This window comes from Eucalyptus grandis, chromosome 8 (assembly GCF_016545825.1).
Source record: "Eucalyptus grandis isolate ANBG69807.140 chromosome 8, ASM1654582v1, whole genome shotgun sequence".
Classification (NCBI taxonomy): Eukaryota; Viridiplantae; Streptophyta; class Magnoliopsida; order Myrtales; family Myrtaceae; genus Eucalyptus; species Eucalyptus grandis.
Window position 1 is genome coordinate 28,473,130 of NC_052619.1, and position 19,557 is coordinate 28,492,686.

The following is a 19,557-nucleotide window of genomic DNA, read 5'->3' on the forward strand; positions in this document are numbered from 1 at the left end:
TTATGTGAAATTAAAGTATAACCCCTTGGTCAAAGCTATTTAATTTCTCTTAATGTAGTTGCGACGGATAATGCATTGTGGAAACCGGGTACTGAAAAAGATATTCAAATGGATATTTCTAAAGTACTTACTAAAGTTGAACCGTCCCCAAATCAGTGATTTCTTACGTGAAATTAAAGTATAACCCCTTGGTCAAAGCTATGCACCAACTAACCGGTGCTTCATAGAGAAGCCGTCTTTGAAGACTAAGGGCAGGATCTAAAATTCAAAAGGCGGCTTTCCTAACAAATTGAGATAATTCTTTCTTAAGCTCTCTTGCTTTTGTCATTAAAGTATAATAGAGGAAATGATTCCAGAGTCGTGCCCTAATAGTATGAATTTTTAGACTAAAGGGTTGCACGGGTTGGTTTGTTCGATTAAAAAATCGTTTTTGGAAAAGCTAATCAATTGACATAATAGACCGAAAATGATAAGTTTAGATCGATGAAAATAACTTTTTATTCTAATAAAAAGAAAATCATTTTCCTTAATTTATTGTCGATGGATCTAAGTGAGGTCCCATCCATGACGATTTCCTATCTCTCATTAACTATTCTCCTTTTCTTCCTGATAAATCTCATCCGTTCTTTTTTTCCTCTCCACATCGTCAACCATCTCTTGAACATATTTCATTAAATGCTCATCTTCTTCCGCCTTCTCAAAAACCTCCGTTAGAAATAATATTTCACAGATATGATTTCAAAATAGATTTTCTAATTATTTTCTTTATCCTCGTTATTTTCAATGGATCGCCGAAATAAATATAGAAGATGTTGCTCCCATTTTATTTTGTTAGCCAGTGCATGTTATTTTTTCAACTTATTTTAAAGCAAACAAATTAAAAGTGATCGGTTCCTAATCCAATTGGTTCTAATATCGAGAACCAGATCGAACCACCAGTTTCGATTTAATGGAATCGGTCCTTTTTTCCCACTACTTAATGTTGCATGTTATGAAGAAATTTAAAAAAAAAACTAGTTACTTTTAATTTTTTTTCAAAAAAATAATAAAATAATGTATACATAATTGATATGATTCTTCTTTGGAATCGGAACCGGATCGCATGGATATCGATTCTACTTTTAGGAATTGAGGACCGAATCGATACTTTTAAAAATTGAACTAACTGGCCAGTTCGTTCCGGTCTGGATAGTTCCCAATTCAGGCGATCCAATTCACATATCCATGTAACAAACATAAGAGAAGAAAAGAAAATTGAACTTTCTGAAAATAATTTATAGAGATGAGGAAATTGTTTCCTTCCCCGCCCCCACCCCTAAAAAAAAAAAAAAAAGAAATACTCGGCCCACCGGCCGGGGAGACTCAGCCCGTTGATCCTTGACTCCGCGAGCGAGGGGGGAACCTTCTAGAGGCGCCAGGCGAGGGACCTCATTGGACCGTGACCGCGCGACCAGGTGACGCTATCGTTCTCTCTCCCTCTCCTCCCTTCAATTTCCCGGAAAATCACCTCAGCTTGCCGACTCCCGGAAGGCGAAAAAAAAAAAAAAAAAAAACGAAAATCCGTCTCCTTATATCGCCCCTACCCCCATTTCTCTCTCTCTCTCTCTCGCTCGCTCGCGCACCATCGCTGCCGTCTCTCTCTCTCTCTAGAGTCTCCGGCGAGCGAACTAGGGTTCCGGCGAGTGGGTAGGAGGGGGATCGTCTCTCCGATCGCGTCGAGGATGGGAGGCGGCAACGGCCAGAAAGCCAAGATGGCCCGCGAGAAGAACCTGGAGAAGAGTAAAGGCTCCAAAGGTAAGGGTCCCCGAAACCCGAAACCCAGAACGAAAGAAAGAAATTTGAAAAGGAAAAACGCCTGCTTGGTCTCGTCGGCCATCTGGGTAGGAGCCGCGGTCGGGCGAGATCTAGTTTCCCGAGGTCGAATTCTCCTGCCGACGGCTTGGTCTGTTGGGTTCGGGAGAGCGGCTTTGGCCCGAATTTAGTTCTTTTCGGTGTGGGTTTCTTGTTGGTGAATCCGGGTAGTTTGTAGATTTCGTTAGATTGGTTCGTGGGTTTGATCGATTGTCTGTTGCGGTGGTGTTGTTTGTCTCAGGGAGCCAGCTGGAGTCTAACAAGAAAGCCATGAATATCCAGGTACTTTGGATTTGTTTGTTTTTTCTGTTTATTGTTTGATTGATGATTTCTCTTCTGTGAAGGTGTGTTAATGGGTTGCCGCGTTCTTAATGATCTCCGAGGTGTTTTTCCCCTCGATGCTTGTGATGTTCGAAGCTTGTTCTTCGCGGAGGGGTTATAAGTGAGTGTGAGATTGCTAGACTAGCACAAGACTGGGTTATATCGGTGTTGAATTGAAGATTGGTTTACTTATATCTTTATTTAAATCATTGACTTAGAGATTTGGGGCAATGAGAATCCTGTTATGGACCTGTCTGATGTGTGTCGATGCATTGAAATGACGAGGGATTGATCATGTAGGCATTTGAACTGACAAGCTGTTTGATTATTGGATCGAAGTCTGTTAAGTTTTGTGAAACCGTAGTGACACATTCATATTTGTTAGTTGAGCGACTGTCCTCTTCTATATATTTGTGGAATGAGAGTGATGAGTAATTTCTTTGCCTATTTAGAGCTTGATTAGCCGTTCAGAGCAGTTGACTTTGGTCAAATTGGGAGATGGTTCCGCCCTTTGTAGATTGGGGTAATGTGGTCTACCATGGTCATGGTGTCATACCCATAATGTGATGTCCGTTATTCTGTACTGCTACTGTTATATTCTGCCCAGTGTTTAATGTTATCTTATAAACGAAGGACCACATGAACCCTGGCTGCTCTAAGCTTATGGTGATTGATAATTGCCGTGGATTTCACTTTAAAGGGTGGTTCATGGTGTATATCCCAGGCACTGTATGGACATAACATGGCTATATTGGTTAGGGAAGGTTTAAAGATGAATTGTTGCGATGGTTATAATCCAGTTCATAATGCAACTGAAGGGACGATCAAAAATTACATTAGCTGTCTACTTTGATGGTGTAGCATGTCAGAACATTCTATCTGTACTCTATAGCCAGAGTGTTCTCCGTCTTAAATAACCTATCATATAAGCAAGAGATCAACTACTGTTAGGTGTTAGGGCCAGGATCTCTATATTGCCTTGGTTATGGCCATCAATGAGCTGGAAACTGACACGAGTTGAATATGGCCATGACCTGAGAACCTGATATAGGAATTATGTCTATTCACTCTGTTTCTGCTATGTTTTCTTCAGATGAGTTTTTTTTTTTGGGGGGGTTGAACTCTTCAGATGAGTTGGATAATAGATATGTGCAATTATGTGTTCAATGCAATAGTTGCGTGTGTATCAGTCCAAAATTGTCTATGGATCCCTTTTTGACAGTTTTGTGCACGTCACTCTTTTTACTTCGCATTGATTATTTGTATGCTGTTTATTGCAGTGTAAGATCTGTATGCAAACATTCATGTGCACCACATCAGAGGTGAAGTGCAGGGAGCATGCTGAAGCGAAGCACCCGAAGAGTGATGTTACTGCTTGTTTTCCGCATCTTAAAAAATGACAAGTCACATGCAAGTCTAAGCAGCTGGGGAGATATACCCTTTTATGTAAAGTCTTTACTATTGTGTTTAGGAATCCTTCTGGGACCGAAGCTGCTTGTTATAAGTTGTGGATGTTCGTGTCAGTCAAAGTGGTCAGATGGACGGGAGGGGAGGTCGATCTCATTTTCTCGTTTTCTCTACATCTGAGTTTAAGTGTTATCATTTTGTTGACTCTTATATCAGCATCTCACATGAGTACTTGGTTCTTCGAGCTATTCTGGGTGGGGTTCTTTCTACTTTCTGTATACTTGTGTTGGCTATTGAGTGTTGCGGTTCATCATTTTACTTGTCTTGACGAATATGTTCTTGGCGATTTGTTATGCCTCTGGATTGGCCACACTGCACTGGGTGTCTAGTCATTGATATGAGCAGTCTCTTTGTATTTGGGATCATCGACGGAAGTTGTCATGACATGAAATGGAGTTACCACGGGAATATTTAGTCTCCATTCTCAAATTGACGAACTCGACCATCTCCGTGTCACCTGTAGGGTTGTACAGAAGGATCTTCCAAATCATTCCCGCAGGATATCCGAACCGCCCGAACTGAAATTTTGAGTGAATCTGGGTCGGTTTGTTTTTCGGTTTGGTGTACGCAGAAAAAACAATTTTCTTCCAGTGGTTTAATTAATTTTGGGTTATTATTACAAATCAACCTGAAGCACGTTATTTGGCAAGAACAGAGAAGGCAACGGGGAAACAATAATGAACATATGGGTAGAAGAACTCGGCTAACTCCTCACTATGAACGCCCTCGATCAGTGCAATGAGATGTGTCTATTCATAGATTTTGGTTTTTGGTCGTCTTTTTCGGCCTGAAATATGAGCCGGTTCTGGTTCGGTTTCGATTTGTGTGATTCTTCTTGACACCTCTGCAAGGGAGCTTCAAGGACAAAATCGCTGCCAAATCCTCGAAGATCTTGGTTGTTCGTTTAGCATTCTTGCTCGTGGATACTTTCATAGACAATTCTCTATTTCCCTTCCAAAATTTAGAATAGTAGTTAAATTTCAAAAAAAGAGAAGGGAAAATTGTAAATAAGGGCTTGAATTGCTTATAAGGATCTAAAACAAATCTTATTTCAAATTCATGAAATGTCATTATTTTTTCAAATAAAGTCGAGTGAATCTTGTTTTAAATAAAAGCTTAAAGTGGTTATATTTATTTTAAATAAGAGCTTGATTTTTTGACTAATTAAAGGCATTTTTGTCATATATATATATATATATATATATATATTAAATTCCTTCTTTATTTTTTCTCTTTTATGGTTTTTCTTCTTTCTTTAGCAATGTTTGGTCGGCAATTGGCGCCTCACTTGGGCGAGGTGACCATCACCCCGGTTGAGGCCGCCCTTGTCGGCTTTAGGTGAGGCCGACTTTTGCCAGATTTAGTGATAGTGGTCTTGCTTACAGTTGCAACCAACATTGATTGGGCGAGGGATGGATCTAGCGAGGGTCGATGAGCCCTCGTTGGCCTTTACCAATGTCCGATGAGTGCTTGCATGTCCTCACCAGAAAGGAAAAAAGAGAAAAGAGAAAGGAGAAAAAGGAAAAGAAAAGAATACAAAATAATTTAAAATTAAAATTGTATGCAGACGAAAACGCATTTTCATCGATTGGAATATTTAGCTAGCTAGCTATCGACAAAGTCAAATCCTTATTTGAAACAATCATGATCCATTCGGACTTTTATTTGAAATAATCATGATCACTTACACAAAATTCATTTCAAACATAAAATTCATTTTAGACATTTATTTGAGTAAATAGAGACACTTCAGGCTTTTATTTGAAATTTTCCTAAAAGATGATGAAAATTATATATATGTTACATATCAACATTTATATATTCCTAAAATGATTATATTTATTTTAAATAAGAGCTTGATATTCCTGCTGATTAAAGGCATTTTTGTCTTACCAAAAAAAAAAAAATATTTATATATTCCTATCACGGTCGGCCTGTTTTGCTGATTTCCTGGTGGAGTTGCGAGGTGTTCGTGTTGCTGCTGACCTGTTGGCGGGCTACCTTGTCTGCTGGTTCGCTGCTGCTTCGGAGGTTGGTCGATGAAGGTGGGGCTGCATCCGGTATGCGATTGGCGACTCTGGGTGCTACTTTCCTTTTGAAGCTGCTGGTTGGTTACTGCCTCTGTGCGGTTGCTGCTGAGCTGTTGCGGTTCACCAAAATTAGGAGATCTCCTTTTCCTTTCGTTGGTGGTTGCTGTATTTAGGCTTTTTGCTGCCGTTGTTTTAGCTGTGCTTTTGCTGATTCGCCGTTCCGTTCTGTTTCCTTTCTCGGCACCCTTCCACTAGAGCTGACATGTTGTCAAGAGTGTATGTTTTGGCGTCGGGTCTTTGCTGTATAACTGTATAGCTTTTGGTTAAATTTCAATATATCTTTTACCTTTACCAAAAAAAAAAAAACATTTATATATTGCAAAAAGCTTAAGATGTTATGGCTAAAACAAAGTGAAAATGCGGCCGTCGTCAGATTTAGATTGCTTTTATTCTTTCCCGTGAATGCTACTTTTGCAGACGTCCTTGAAAAAGGTAACCAGGATGGCAACCAAGGAAATTGTCCACTCAAAGATTCTCTACCTCATAATTTCATCCTTCACGATATTAGTCCTGGCAGCCAACGCTTGAATTCTAAGTATAAAAATTTAACATTCAACTTTCATTTAACAACTAGGGTTAATACAATAAAAAATCTCAAACTGGTACACATGTGACAAATTTACTCAAAACCATTTTTTGATCATGAAAAACCCCAAACTAGTACACTTGTGACAAATTTATCCCGACTGACCATAAAAATCATAAACTGGTACATTTATGACAAATTTATCTAAAATTAATTTATTCGATCACAAAAAACCATAAACTGGTAAATTTGTAATAAATATACCATTTGCTAAATTGCATTAATACCACAAAAAAATCACAAAAATTGTAAATTGTAACGAACGGAGTGTAAAATCCCAAATTGATATACCAAGAAATTGTCACATGTAATTTAATTTAATAATTTGACAGTAAAATTTAATAAAAACTAACAAGGGTAAATTTGTCAAAGGTATACCGATTTGGGGTTTTAGTGGTCAAAAAAAAAATTTCGAGTAAATTTGTCACTGTTGTACGGTTTGAGATTTTTCAGGGTATTAAGCCTAATGACTATTTGCACTTGCTACACTTAATTTGATGAAGGAGGATAATCCATGGTGCAAAGCAAAAGCACATTAAGGTTTCGTTTGTTTTGTGAAGAATATTGTTGAAAAAATATTTTCCTCATTTTCTAACGTTTGGATCGTTTAGGAAAATGAGTGATTGAAAAATGTTTTCCTAATAAATAAAAACCTATGCTTAAATTCAAGAAATTTTTTCTTCTTTAAAAATTCGAAAATCATTTTTCAAAATATAATTGGAAATTGGTGCTTGGGCTTTAGAGGGGGGATCAAATCCACCGGGATCCATCAAGGGCAAGCTTGGGTCTAAAGAGGTCAGGTCCAACACCTCGATGTTGAGGCTCAGGTCAACAAAAATAGGGCTTGAGACACTTGTGCCCCTGCCTTGGACCTCATGCCAATGGTCAGGTACTTGGTGCTCAAGCCTGGGTCCATTAAGATCCGGCGTAGTACCCTAGTATTGTTGCTTAGCTCCGTGGACCAAGTCCACATAGGCCAAGCCCGAGACCTCGGTGCTCATGCTTCAGTCCATGGAGGTTGGCCTTAGGACCCCAAAACCCATGCCCGAATTCATGGAACTTGAGCTAGAGCCAAAATCCATACTTGTGCTCATGCTCGGGCCTAGGATAGTAGTACCCATGCTCAAGCTTAAGTTTGTCGAGGTTGAATCCTGGGACCTCAGTGGCTGTATCTGGTTCCCCAACACCTAGGCTCAAGTCCTCATACTGGACTCAAAACCCCAGTGTCAAGTCCCCAACACCCGAGCTCGGGACCTTACCGTTCGTGCTTAGATCTCCCACGGCTAGGTCTATTGAGGCTAGGCCTAGGACCAAGTCCCTGGCGCTTAAGCTTGGGACCTCGGCGCTCATGTTCGGGTCCTTGTGCTCGAAACCAGGTCACTGGCACCCAGGTCCATCGAGGCTAGAATCGGGAGCTCAGTGCTTGTACTTGGTACTTCAGCTATTAGTGCGCAAGCGACTAGTGCTCAAATAGCATTTATTTATTTGGAAAAATCAAATTATATTTTTCTTTTCGGATGACGGAAAGTAATTTTATGTTATTTTTCATATTTCAGTCAAACATCGAAGCATATTGTCATATTTGAAAATGAATTTTTTGAAAAACATGCTCCGAAAATATGACATTTTGGTAAAACAAACGCAGCTAGGAGACCTTAAAAGAAGCAACTGACGAATTTCAAGCTCTCCCGCGCACAATTTCATCGGTACCCAATCATCTCCACTACCAGCCGATTTTGTTCGAGGAAACACCTTCAAGGATCCAATCTTTCTTGTGACCTTACGTGTTTAAATAGATTTGAAGAAATGTGCAACAATATAATGCAATTCCGTCGCCTCGAAGAAAAAGCTTTACAAGCTCATCCATATCAAAGTTGCGCCCACGTGATTAGATTCATTGGACGAAGACCAATGATTGCACTTTCAGTTAAAGAAATGGTCGAACCAGAAGATGATCCCTGATTCGCTGCCTTTAGAACCAATAGAATCGCCAATATTATAGAAGACAAGGATGCCTTTGAAAAATGGGGACAGAGGAAATCCAATTAAAGAACCTCCAATGACTTACATGGGTAATGAGCAGGGAAGTTATCCTGGGAGTGAACCGCAAATCCATTTAAATTACCAAATATCCACGCATTTTTCCCATCCGTCGTTGTTGGCAGAAATTTTCATTGAAGAAACATAAATTGGAATAATGCCAAAAAGATAAATTTTTACCATGACACGGCCAGACAAGTCTTGAAAAGCTTATAGAAACTCGAGCGACTTCAACAATGAAAAGTCATCCCTGCAAACATTGTGTCAATGCCACTCCGAACTGATTTATGCTTTTATGTTCTTTGTACATAAGTAATTGTTCCTATGAGCCAACCACCCCAACCCACACGCGCACACATCAACCTCCTTGGTTGTGAAAATGGACATTATTGCCTACCTTATGCAAATATACCATTGAGACTCCAAATCTTCATCTGTTCATGTCTTTAAGGTGTTCATGCCTTCAATGCTTGACTGACTACTAGCTTAACACACAGTATAATTGAGACTCCAAATCTTCATCTGTTCATGTCTTTAAGGTGTTCATGCCTTCAATGCTTGACTGACTACTAGCTTAACACACAGTATAATTGCTATATGCGCATATAATCAGTTGCCCTAACAAGAGCATCTTATAAGCAGCTCTGCTTCCACAGCAATCTGCATGCTCAATCATCGAACCCAATAGAAATATCAATCAGTCAGGCACAGGTCCGATCGAAAGGTTATTAAGTCCGCATCCAGCTATTTTCTGCAGCCCTCACTTGAGAGAAGTATGAGTGGCTCTGCACAAAGCAAACAGCAGGGCGTAATCAGTTATTGCCGACTTGAATAACAAGGACAGGGCAATAAAAGCAATAAAAAAAGAAAAAAATTATCCAACAAGAACAAGTTCAAGAAGATGAACAGATTTTTCAGACCAGAAGAAGGAAAAAATAAAATAAAATAAAGATGAGCAGAAATCTTTGTGAAAGGCAGTTATACATACACATTTTCATGTACAGTAAACACAAGAAAAATTTGACGTATGTGGATATGCACTAAAATTAGGTAAAAGACCATGCATAAATTTGCATGTGCACAGTAGTGAGGATAAAGGGAGAGTCTAGATAAGCAGATACTTACCATAGCTTCTTTGGCGGTTACTCTTTCTTGATGATCATACCGAAGTAGATGATCAAGAAAATCAATGGCCTACATAGTGAATACACACAAAGGATCAGCTTAAAGAAACAGACAAACCACTAAAGGATCAGCATAAAAAAACAGACAAACTGCTAAGAGCACAGATCATTAAATATCTGTGAAGAAATTGACCTGAGGAGAAACCACATGTTGGTTGTCCGCGTTTATGAATTTGGTCCAGGGCTTCCTGCTATGCCTGTATTTAGGCAAAGGATAACATGGATCAAAGCAGTTAGGTAGCTGTTGAAGACTAATAACCTTCTATTCAGTTTCCTAATGGAATCTATTTCCTCAATTTGACTTTAAAACAATGTACATTTGATTGTGGAGTCCACCAGGTACAAGGGGATCGAAATGCAGGGATAATGGAAACTCTAAAGTACACAAGGATACAAAATTGAGCAGGAGAATAATCCTACTTCAGTAATTTTAAATGTTTTCCTTCTGAATTCAGTCTATTCTCATACTATTGTAGGGTTACAAGCGGTAATGTGATGGGTCATGTGAATAATTAATTAGGTTGAAAGGTTGATATTAATCGTGATTTTAGATCAATAGTTAAGATTGTCCTTTTTGTAACCCTATTTTAAATAAGTCATTAGTTTCTTCTTCATTCAACAAGCATCATTTGGTTCTTACGAACCCCAGGATTCAGCTCGATTCTACCCAAGTTTATGTTCTTTTTTGCTAATCTTTTACTTCTCCAACTACATGGATTTGGTATGAAAGCGAAAAAGAGGTCTCTAGGGTGTTTGTTTCATTGGGATGGTTGGACATGAAAGAGGTCGTGAGAAGCAATTAGCAGACATGCTGAGATAAGACATGTGATGGAGGACTTGATGCAAGCCATTCAAGCTTTGCAGCCACAGTAATCTTTGGCAGCCCATATGTAGAATCTGAAAGGCAACAGTGATCATGCTGAAAGGTGGTCTCAAGGACGACAGGTATGAAGATGAACATCCCTCTCATGATGCCGGACCAGTGAATAATAAGGTAGGTGGTGGATTGTAAAAGTGATTGTGTTGCGCCTTAGATCTTAATAAAGGAATCTATCCTTTTCGTGAAGACTTTCAAGATGAAACAACAAGAGTTAATTGGGAAGATGAGGAAGTCACCCATATAGTTGTTTACAATGACTATAATGATCACGAGAAAGAACATAAATATTTTCACTTGAGAGGGTGATGAATTGCAATCCATAGAGTACTCTTGAAGGGTGTCTTCATGAGACATCAACAAGTGTTGTAGAAGAAGATGAGCAAGCATGTGGAGAAGATGCTAGCCAATTTAAAGTTGAAGAGAGAGTTTTCTTCATTCCAAAGACATATTTTGTTATTCTAGAAGAATTTATGGGTTCAATTGAAAGGTTCAATCGGCAAGCTTTCATGAAGCCAAAAAGCTTTGGATGATGTGATTCAAATCTTAATGATGATTGCATGGAAGTCACTATATCTCACTATTCAAGACTTCAAAATGCAAGGTTGACTTTCTCGGACCAGAGAAGGAGAGATGACAAAGCTACATGGGTTTTTGGAGAGGAGATGCAGAAGATTGATTCAAATAGATCTGCTGAAGAAGTAAACAGTCTTCGCATTTGAGCTTGATCCTTTCCAACCAGGGGAGAATGAGCATAATCCTATCTTAGTAGTTTTTAGTGTTTTTCCTCTTTACCTAGTCTTTTCCCATATTATTTTAGGGCTATAAGTGGTCATGTGATGGTCATGTGAATGTTTAATTAGGCTGAAAGGTTAAGATTAGAAGTTGTTATTTTATATCCAGGGATGAAATCATCTTACATCAGTAACACTAGTACAAATAGATTTTTGAGTCTCTCTAATCATTAGTTTTTTTCTTCGATCAATAAACATCATTAGATTTTTTAACCCTAGAATATCGTTTCACTGTTCCAGCTTCAATTCAACTTGATTCTAGCCCCACTTTTTTTCCTTTTGCTATCTTTTACCTCTCCAACTATGTAAAAAATGCTACAATATCCAATCAATGTTCATGCTTGCATACGTGTCCACCTTCTTGTGCTAGCAATAACAATAAAATTAACTAAAATCATCAAAAAGCCTTTCATTTGGATGTAAAAGTCAGTTGACATCTCCCAGCTTCAAGTTGACAATATACATAAGACAGTTCTTAATAATAAATACCTCCCAACAAGTGCATCAAGTTGAGGATCAAGCTCCAGATGATACTTGTTGAGATATGCATTCAACTCATCTGTACCAAGAACCTGAAATTAATTTACATTAGACTCATATTGCAGCTATAGTTTGTCAGATGAAGAAATTTACCATGAATAAAACCTTGTAATGGAACATAAGTTCTAATTTAACCTTCAGATTGACCAAGATATGTGACTTTAAGTGTCTGACATAAATTTATGAACTTCGAACTTAGATGTTTAAGCATTTTTGGGCTGTTTTAAAGTTTAAAAGGAGAAGAAGCTGCTCAAGTTACACCTTAAATGGGCTTCAACCATGAAGAACCACTGTAGCAAGCAGGAACTCTAACATCAACAGCCTAAAATAATCCCCATACAAGCATCAAATGCCTGATTAAATATTTTCTGATCAATAGTCATTCAATTCCTATGACCAACATGCTAGTTATTAGCACATAACAGACTGTAGAGATGTACCGCAGCATAATGCTCCAAGAAAATTGTTTTTGTATGCATAAGCACAATTACTTAGAAAAGCCCATCAGTTGTCCTCACCTTGGCAATTTTAACGAGCTGATCTTGGTTGTCATGGCCATAAAAAAATGGGTCCTTCCGAAAAATCTAAGAAGATTTTGCAAAGAAAGAGAAAAAATTATAAAAATATACAAGAAAGGACTAAATGGGCCACTGCAAGTGACTTCACTTTAAGAGCAAAAGATCATAATCTGACCATTCCAGCGAACATGCAACCGAGGCTCCACATATCCAAAGAATAGTCATAGTCTTGCAAATCAACAAGAAGTTCCGGTCCCTTATAGTGCCTGAGAAACAAGTTAAAAATTTCCAATCTTTACAGTAATTCTGAATCATACTAGAAGATATGTAATGACTGCAATAATTGCACCTATAACTAAGAGATACAATACCAATCCAGAAGTTTTAATATCAGCATGTCTGATCCGTCCTTGAGGTGGTCAGCAGCGCGGGCTTCTTACTATTTTAATGTCTAAGAAAGATGTACCATCACAGAGATAGGATAACAAGGATGCAGAGTGCCATTACATCTTTATCAGAGAGACCTTTTCTATATAATCATCATATAGTTATCTATCTCCTGGTACCATCAAGCTTCAAAGCTTGTCCAGAACCTAAAAGAGTAAACAACTGCTCTTTAAAATAAACAATTTTGCGTAAGGACACATCTCAGCAGTTGCTAGTAAGGTTGTAAGCAAATTTTAACCCGCCCCCCCTTTTTTCGTATTTTCCACTTAATTATTGCTAAATATTTCTCTCTGTTAGTACAGTCAACAGCAACTCGTCATGTCAAGTTTACAGCATGATCAAAATGCTTATAACCCTATTCCACTGTTCAGCATGCAAATACTTATTTATATCCAGATGACATACTCAAAAAACTTTTCAATCAGAGGCATATGATCTACCAAGAAATAGCCAGAACTTCAACAAAAACCAATGAGAGAAGGTAAAACATAGTGAAAAATTTTAAGGGACAGTATACAGATACCTGGAAGCAACCCGGACGTTATATTCTTTGCCAGGATGATAAAATTCAGCTAGACCCCAATCTATCAAGCGGAGTTTTCGCAACTCATGGTCTATCATGACATTGTGAGGCTTAACATCCCTATGCATTATTCCTTGTGAATGGCAGAAATCTAATGCCTGCAATTCAAGGCAAATAGCTCTGTAAAATGATGCCCTTATCACATTCATATGTTCCTCTACAACTTGTCTGAAATAGCATGTATATTACCACTACTAACACAATGTAGTAACAGTCAGACTATGTAGAACCAGCATTGTTCACCAGTTATAAAGCGGAAAACACTACGCATGGAACAAAATCTTAATCACATATTGTTGACGATACGCAATAATCAGTTCCCTAAAAAAAAATTCTAGTTATACTAGCTCAAGAGGATGAAAATATTTTCCACCAAAGTCTAGTACCCGATTTTTCAAGAAAAAAATCCATGTTAAAGGTTTCACAAGTTAAAAGGAAAGAAAGTTTTAACAGAAGGTACCAACAGGCACAGAAGTCAATTAAGCACATTGCATAACCATTCTGAAAACAGGTGCCCAAAACATCAGATATATTACAAATCAATTTAACATCTTTAAAGAAGAAAAACGATTCCAGTATTGTATAAAGACTGAGAAGAAAGCCTTTGTTTTTTTAGCCAAGCCTGAGAAGAGTAATTAAACAATACTTTACAGTTTCCTCTGATCAACACAATAGCCATCCTTGGACAATTTGACGATACATTAAATACCAAAAGAAAAAGCTTTTTATAAGCCAACCACCCCCCCTGCGGTGGAAAAAAGAAAAAGAAAAAGGAAACAAATATCCATAATTGCCCAAATTGCTGTGATTTCGGTGTTATCCAGAAACTCATGCTCATCCATCAGATGGCTTATATGTATCTCTTCCGTAATTCAGCAAGACAGCTATTTAATGATGGTAGTGATGCCTATATGACATATAAATCACCTGGTAGCAGATAGGTAGTCTTTTTGTATCACTTCCATAAGAATAATCACATCCACTTCCATTTTTTGTTGTTATATAGCCTCAACACATTTACTTCTTACGGTTCACTTGTGGTAGTTCTTTTCATACAACACAATCATCGAAAATGAACTCAACAAATTAAGTGTACATATTCACAATGAACAAATGAAATCCAAGCTTGACTTGGTTTAAGAATAGGAGAAATTAAGGAATATACCTTGAGGAGCTCGTATATGTAGTAGCATATGTCATAATCAGTCAATGTTGGGTACAACACTTTGAAATCTGTACTGTTGACATACTCAAATATCAAACTAGGAGTCTTTGAATGCTGATCCCTAACGACATCAAAAAGTTTCACGACGTTTGTGCCCCCACATAGGTTCTGGAGTATTTTTATCTCTCTTTTTATCTGCACAAAGGCAATAGTGAGATCACAATTACTCCTAGAGCTTATGAAAGTCTTCTCAACAATCATCAAGAGACCATGCAAGAGATCAATTAACATGTATGAAAACTAACCAACTCAACCATAATAGACAGAATATCCAACCCCCCACGCCAAAAAAAAAAAAAAAAAAAAAAAAAAAAAAAAAAAAAACGCACTCATCGTCTGGTTCCAGTGAATGAAAATATAGACTACATATACTTAAGTAGAAGGATCACCAGAAAATCACCTTCTTCTTCTTGACAGGTTTGAGGATCTTGATTACACATTTCTCATTGGTATTGACATTTATTCCTTCAAAGACCTCACTATATTTTCCCCTTCCGACTTTCCGAACTACTTCATAGTCATCTTGGTTACTGCATAGAAAAAATAAAGTAATTTGAATCTGCATAGGAGAAAAGGCACAAAGCATATGAAGTGAAGACACCAACACACAAGCTTATCAAACACAACCACCAGCCCAAAGATCTCATCGGAGAAAAAGAAAGAAATCTCGAGCTTTACTTCCATCATTGCCAGGTTATGATAAATGGCTGGAAAAGGTGGTCAGATCAACTTAACACTCAATTGGAAATGATACTTTTCTAAATCTAATGAAGCAAAATGTTTGATTATCATCTATTTGGATTAAAATAATTGCATGTTCCAACTAAAAAGTTGGAAGAAAGAGAAAAGAGATATTCCAGTCCCTCCGCTGAGTTATAACCATCTAGATACACATCATACAAATGGCAACTGACAAGCCCAAAAATCTTGATGTTAACAATGTTTGCGCCAATGATAATAACATAGAAAAATCTTAAAATCATGCCAACTACAGCAAGTGTTGACCTGCAAATAATAAAGAATCAAACATGAAAACCCAAGATCACATGGCATAAAACAGGTTAAAGGATAAAACGGATAGTAATTGAATCCTTTATGTTACAGAAAGCATTGCAATGTGGTTAAAAAAAAAAAAAACAAAAACAAAAGAACAGTGTCAATTTCTCTCAACAGGGAAGTCCAGAACTTTGGGGAAAAAAAAACTTAATGCTCAAATTTCGATGTTTGAAAATTCTTAAACAACTGTTTCAAACACTACAAACTCTCTCTAGACAAGATTGTAATTCCGCATCGTCACGCCAGATTATCAAGTCGAAAACACCCTAACGCGATTTTAAAGTGCGAAAAGCCACCAGCAATCTCTCGATCGCAGCATATCAAAGGGTACACAAACAAATCTGCTCTCGGCGAAACGAACTCGTTCGGATTCGAAACTAGACATCACTGACATCATCCCTCACGCGAGAACTTCTCAGACCCTAACCACAAGAACGCCTAATCCATCGCCAAACACTGAATCGAAAGCTCAAGCCATCCACCACTCGACAATTCAAATACGCGAAACCGAAACCCCTATACAATCACGACGATTACCCCCACTGCACCGCGAGGGACTCGTAATCCCAGTACTCCTTGGGCCGGATCACGTTGACGTCGGCGTAAACCCGGGCTTTGGACATGCTTCCAAGGTCGCTCCGGCGCGAGATCTCGCGATCGCGGCGGCCGCCGTGGCGGGGGGCGGGGGTGGAGTCGCCGCCGCCGCCGGGGGTGCCCGCGACAGGGAGGTGCGCGACCGGCGCGCGGAGGGCGACGAGGGCGAGCGCGAGCAGGAGGTGGAGGTGGAAGGGAGGCGGCGCGCGGCGGCGGGATGCTCTCATGAACCGATGGACCGCCGCCGGGAGCCCATTCGCCTGCGACTTCTCGGAACGCCCCTTTGCTCCTTCCGCTTCGCGACGAGGGCAGGAAGATCGACGACGACGCTCTCGAGATCAGGATTCGATTTCCATAAAGAATCGAATTAAAAAATTACCTTTTCAACTCTAGATTGTGTTTTCGACCAAAAAAAAAAAAAAAAACTCTAGATTGTGTTTGTTCTGCCCAAAATAAAAATATTTAAAAATATTTTGCCCATATCACTAATAGAAATAAATGAACGAAAATATTTTTATCATTCATTAAATTATTTAAATATGTCGACTAATTATTTTAAGCAATATAAAAAAAATAATTTTACAAAAATATTATTTAAATCAATTATTTTTATAAGTTTTTTTAATAAAAGCTTCGAAATACTATCATTTTCTTAAATAAGGGTTCAAAATACCATTATTTTCTAAAATAAGATTTTGAAATAGACATTATTCTAAATAAGGGTTTGAAATGGTCGTGTTAATGTTAAGAAAGAACTGACCTCAATAATATTTTCGTCTTTAAATTTTCTTATTTTCCCCATTTTTCCAATAAAAATGGCAAACTAAAAATGAAAATAAAGAATAAAACAAAAAAAGGAAAAGAAACACAATTTTTTTTTTTTTATATAACAAAAAACCTAGTGGAGGGCTAGGGCTAGCCTTCTATCGCTTGTGGCCATTGCCCCATCATTGATGGGGCATTGGCCATAACTAGCAAGGTTGCTGGCGGCTTAGTAAGGGCTGATGACCTTACCCACCAGAAGTGAGCGCCAAAATCGAGAAAAGGTTGTGGCTCTCACCCACTGTAGCAAGCCCTAGAGCTTGTCACGGGTTGGTTGATTACGATTGATTAAAACACCATGCGGCGTTAGGATTATCGATCCGAAGTCAGCCTTACGCACACATGCTCTAATACAAGAGTCAGATGGGCAAAGAGTGTATATTCACTTGTGAACAAACTACTTACAATGAGGGAGAGAGATCCCTATTTATATAAATCCGGGTTGCATCTCAATTGTTGATCATCTCTCCGATCCAACGGTGCATTTCAAATCCGTATCATCATTACTAGGCTACACAGTAGGCTACTCGAAGGCTACTCAATGGCTGTACACGGCAGGCCCTTGGGAAGAACAGGGCATGTGTCAGAAGTAAGATCAGGGTTTGCAGGTCAGCCTGACATGTGAGCAGCTTGAACAATCATGGGTTGCACATGGGCTGCTCGATCACTATGCATGGGTCGCTCGTGGGCCTTGGTCCGTATTGCTCATGTATTGATCGCGGGTTGTTCTTCGATCAGCCCTTGGGTGTGACACGGCCTATCACGGTCGATCTTGGTTCATGTTTCATTCGTGGGTCGTGTCATTCTCTCCCACCTAATCTGGCGACGTCCTCATCACATCTATGGCATGGAAAGCTTCGATGTGCTTATTGAACTGCCACAGAGCCTCGGAGAGTTCCCAGCTTGCTTCACTCTCGGGAAGGCCCTTCCACCAAATGAGATACTCCTTCCTTGGCGCACAGTACCTCTTCCGTATGACTTGGTCCGCCATGATGTATTCAACGTCCCGATCATACAAGGTTCTTGCTCCAAGGGGCGCTCGTTGTGATTCGCCTCAATCCGGGTCGTTCTCGTCTGCATGGAAGGGTTTCAACATACTTACATGGAATACGGGGTGTACCTTGAGTTTGGCCAGCAAGTCCAGCTTGTATGCTACCTTCCTGATCCGCCGCAACACTCAGAAGGGGCCTTCATAGTGACAGATCAACCCTTTGTTCACATCACGGTATCGAAGGACCAGGTAAAGTTTGGCCAACACCAAGTCTCCGACCTGAAATTCCATGTGCCGTTGCTTCTTGTCGGCCAACTTCTTGGTGCACTTTGCCGCTCTATTGAGGCACGCCTGCGCCAAGTCCGCATGCTCATCCCATTCCTTAGTGAACTTGTACTCGGGAGGGCTGTTTCCTCGATACCTCGAGGCGATTGCGCTTGGTGTAAGCGGTTGTTGCTTGGTCACGATCTCGAACGGGCTTTGGTTCGTGGACTCGCTCCGCTGTAAGTTGTATGAAAATTAGACCACGTCGATCAGCCACACCCAATTCACCTGCGTGTTGCTCACGTAGTACTGGAGGTAGATTTCTAGCAATGTATTCACCCGTTTTGTTTGTCTGTTGGTTTGGGGATGCATGCTGGTGGAGAAGTTGAGGTTCGTCCCTAGCAATTTGAAGAGCTCGGTCTAGAACCGCCCGGCGAATCGAGGATTGTGATCGCTCACGATCGTGCGTGAAACGCCCCAATACTTGACGACGTGCTTGAGGAACAGCTTGGCTGCTTCCTCGGCTGGACAATTGTGCTGACCATGGCTAACGCCTCATGGGATGGGTGGCTACCATTGTCGGGGGAGGGTTGCCCCTGCTATATTTATTTATTTTTAAATTTTAGCCTTTTTTTTTTCTTTTTTTAAGTTTCTTTTTTCAAAAGAAAAATAGAACAAAAGGAAAAATGAAAGAAAATAATAAAATTAAAGGGAAAAAAAGCCCTTGATCAGTCGGTGAAGTCAAGTGCTTCTTTGATGTTGTTACTTTAGGTCATTATTTGAAATAAGCTCTATTGCAGACTCTTATTTGAAAATATGAAAGCACTTACTTCAAGCATTTTATTTAAAATCAAGTTCACTTATGCTCTTATTTGAAAAATTGAAAGCACTTCGAATTTTTATTTGAAATTTTCCCTTTACATCATCATCATCATCATCATCATCATCATCATCATTATTTATGGATTCTCTACCTATCCAATCGAATAATATGTTATTGATATGTACACGCGAAAATGAGTGTTTATTCAATTTCACGAAAGAATAATTATTCGATTCTTTCTTCTCCTTTTCATCATAACTCAATCAAAATGTAGCAAATTTTCTTAATCTTTAGGACATATTCTTTGATTCTTAATCTTATCTATTTCACCGTGTAAAGCCAGTTTTTGGAATTGGTGGGCGTCCCCGAGATGTTCATTCCTAAAAAGCCCATTTTGTCTGCCGATGCTACTTCCTTAATGGAGGGAAGAATTTCTTCTCAAATTTTACAAATATTTTGTAACGTTCCATTTCATCGTAGTCGC

The 19,557-nt window shown here is 39.1% G+C and overlaps 2 protein-coding genes across 3 annotated transcripts; one reads left to right on the forward strand and one right to left on the reverse strand.

Moving 5' to 3' along the window:
* Nucleotides 1–1,535: 1,535 nt before the first annotated feature.
* Nucleotides 1,536–3,897, forward strand: LOC104457386 (uncharacterized protein At2g23090). The gene is made up of 3 exons (XM_010072334.2): nt 1,536–1,794; nt 2,093–2,133; nt 3,453–3,897. The coding sequence occupies exons 1-3, from the start codon at nt 1,722–1,724 to the stop codon at nt 3,570–3,572; spliced, it is 234 nt and encodes a 77-aa protein (XP_010070636.1). The 5' UTR covers nt 1,536–1,721; the 3' UTR covers nt 3,573–3,897.
* Nucleotides 3,898–8,552: 4,655 nt separating this feature from the next.
* Nucleotides 8,553–16,524, reverse strand: LOC104457388 (casein kinase II subunit alpha-2). 2 transcript variants are annotated; one of them, XR_005545750.1, is made up of 11 exons: nt 16,117–16,524; nt 14,924–15,053; nt 14,464–14,658; nt 13,239–13,396; nt 12,444–12,534; nt 12,269–12,334; nt 11,700–11,782; nt 9,673–9,736; nt 9,481–9,549; nt 8,905–9,140; nt 8,553–8,816 (listed from the first exon to the last, which is right to left on the reverse strand). XR_005545750.1 is itself a non-coding variant. In XM_010072335.3 (10 exons), the coding sequence occupies exons 1-10, from the start codon at nt 16,398–16,400 to the stop codon at nt 9,084–9,086; spliced, it is 1,197 nt and encodes a 398-aa protein (XP_010070637.2). In that variant the 5' UTR covers nt 16,401–16,524; the 3' UTR covers nt 8,555–9,083. The 2 variants fall into 2 exon arrangements, 1 of the variants encoding a protein (XP_010070637.2); XM_010072335.3 differs by having other exon boundaries at nt 8,555–9,140.
* Nucleotides 16,525–19,557: the final 3,033 nt, after the last annotated feature.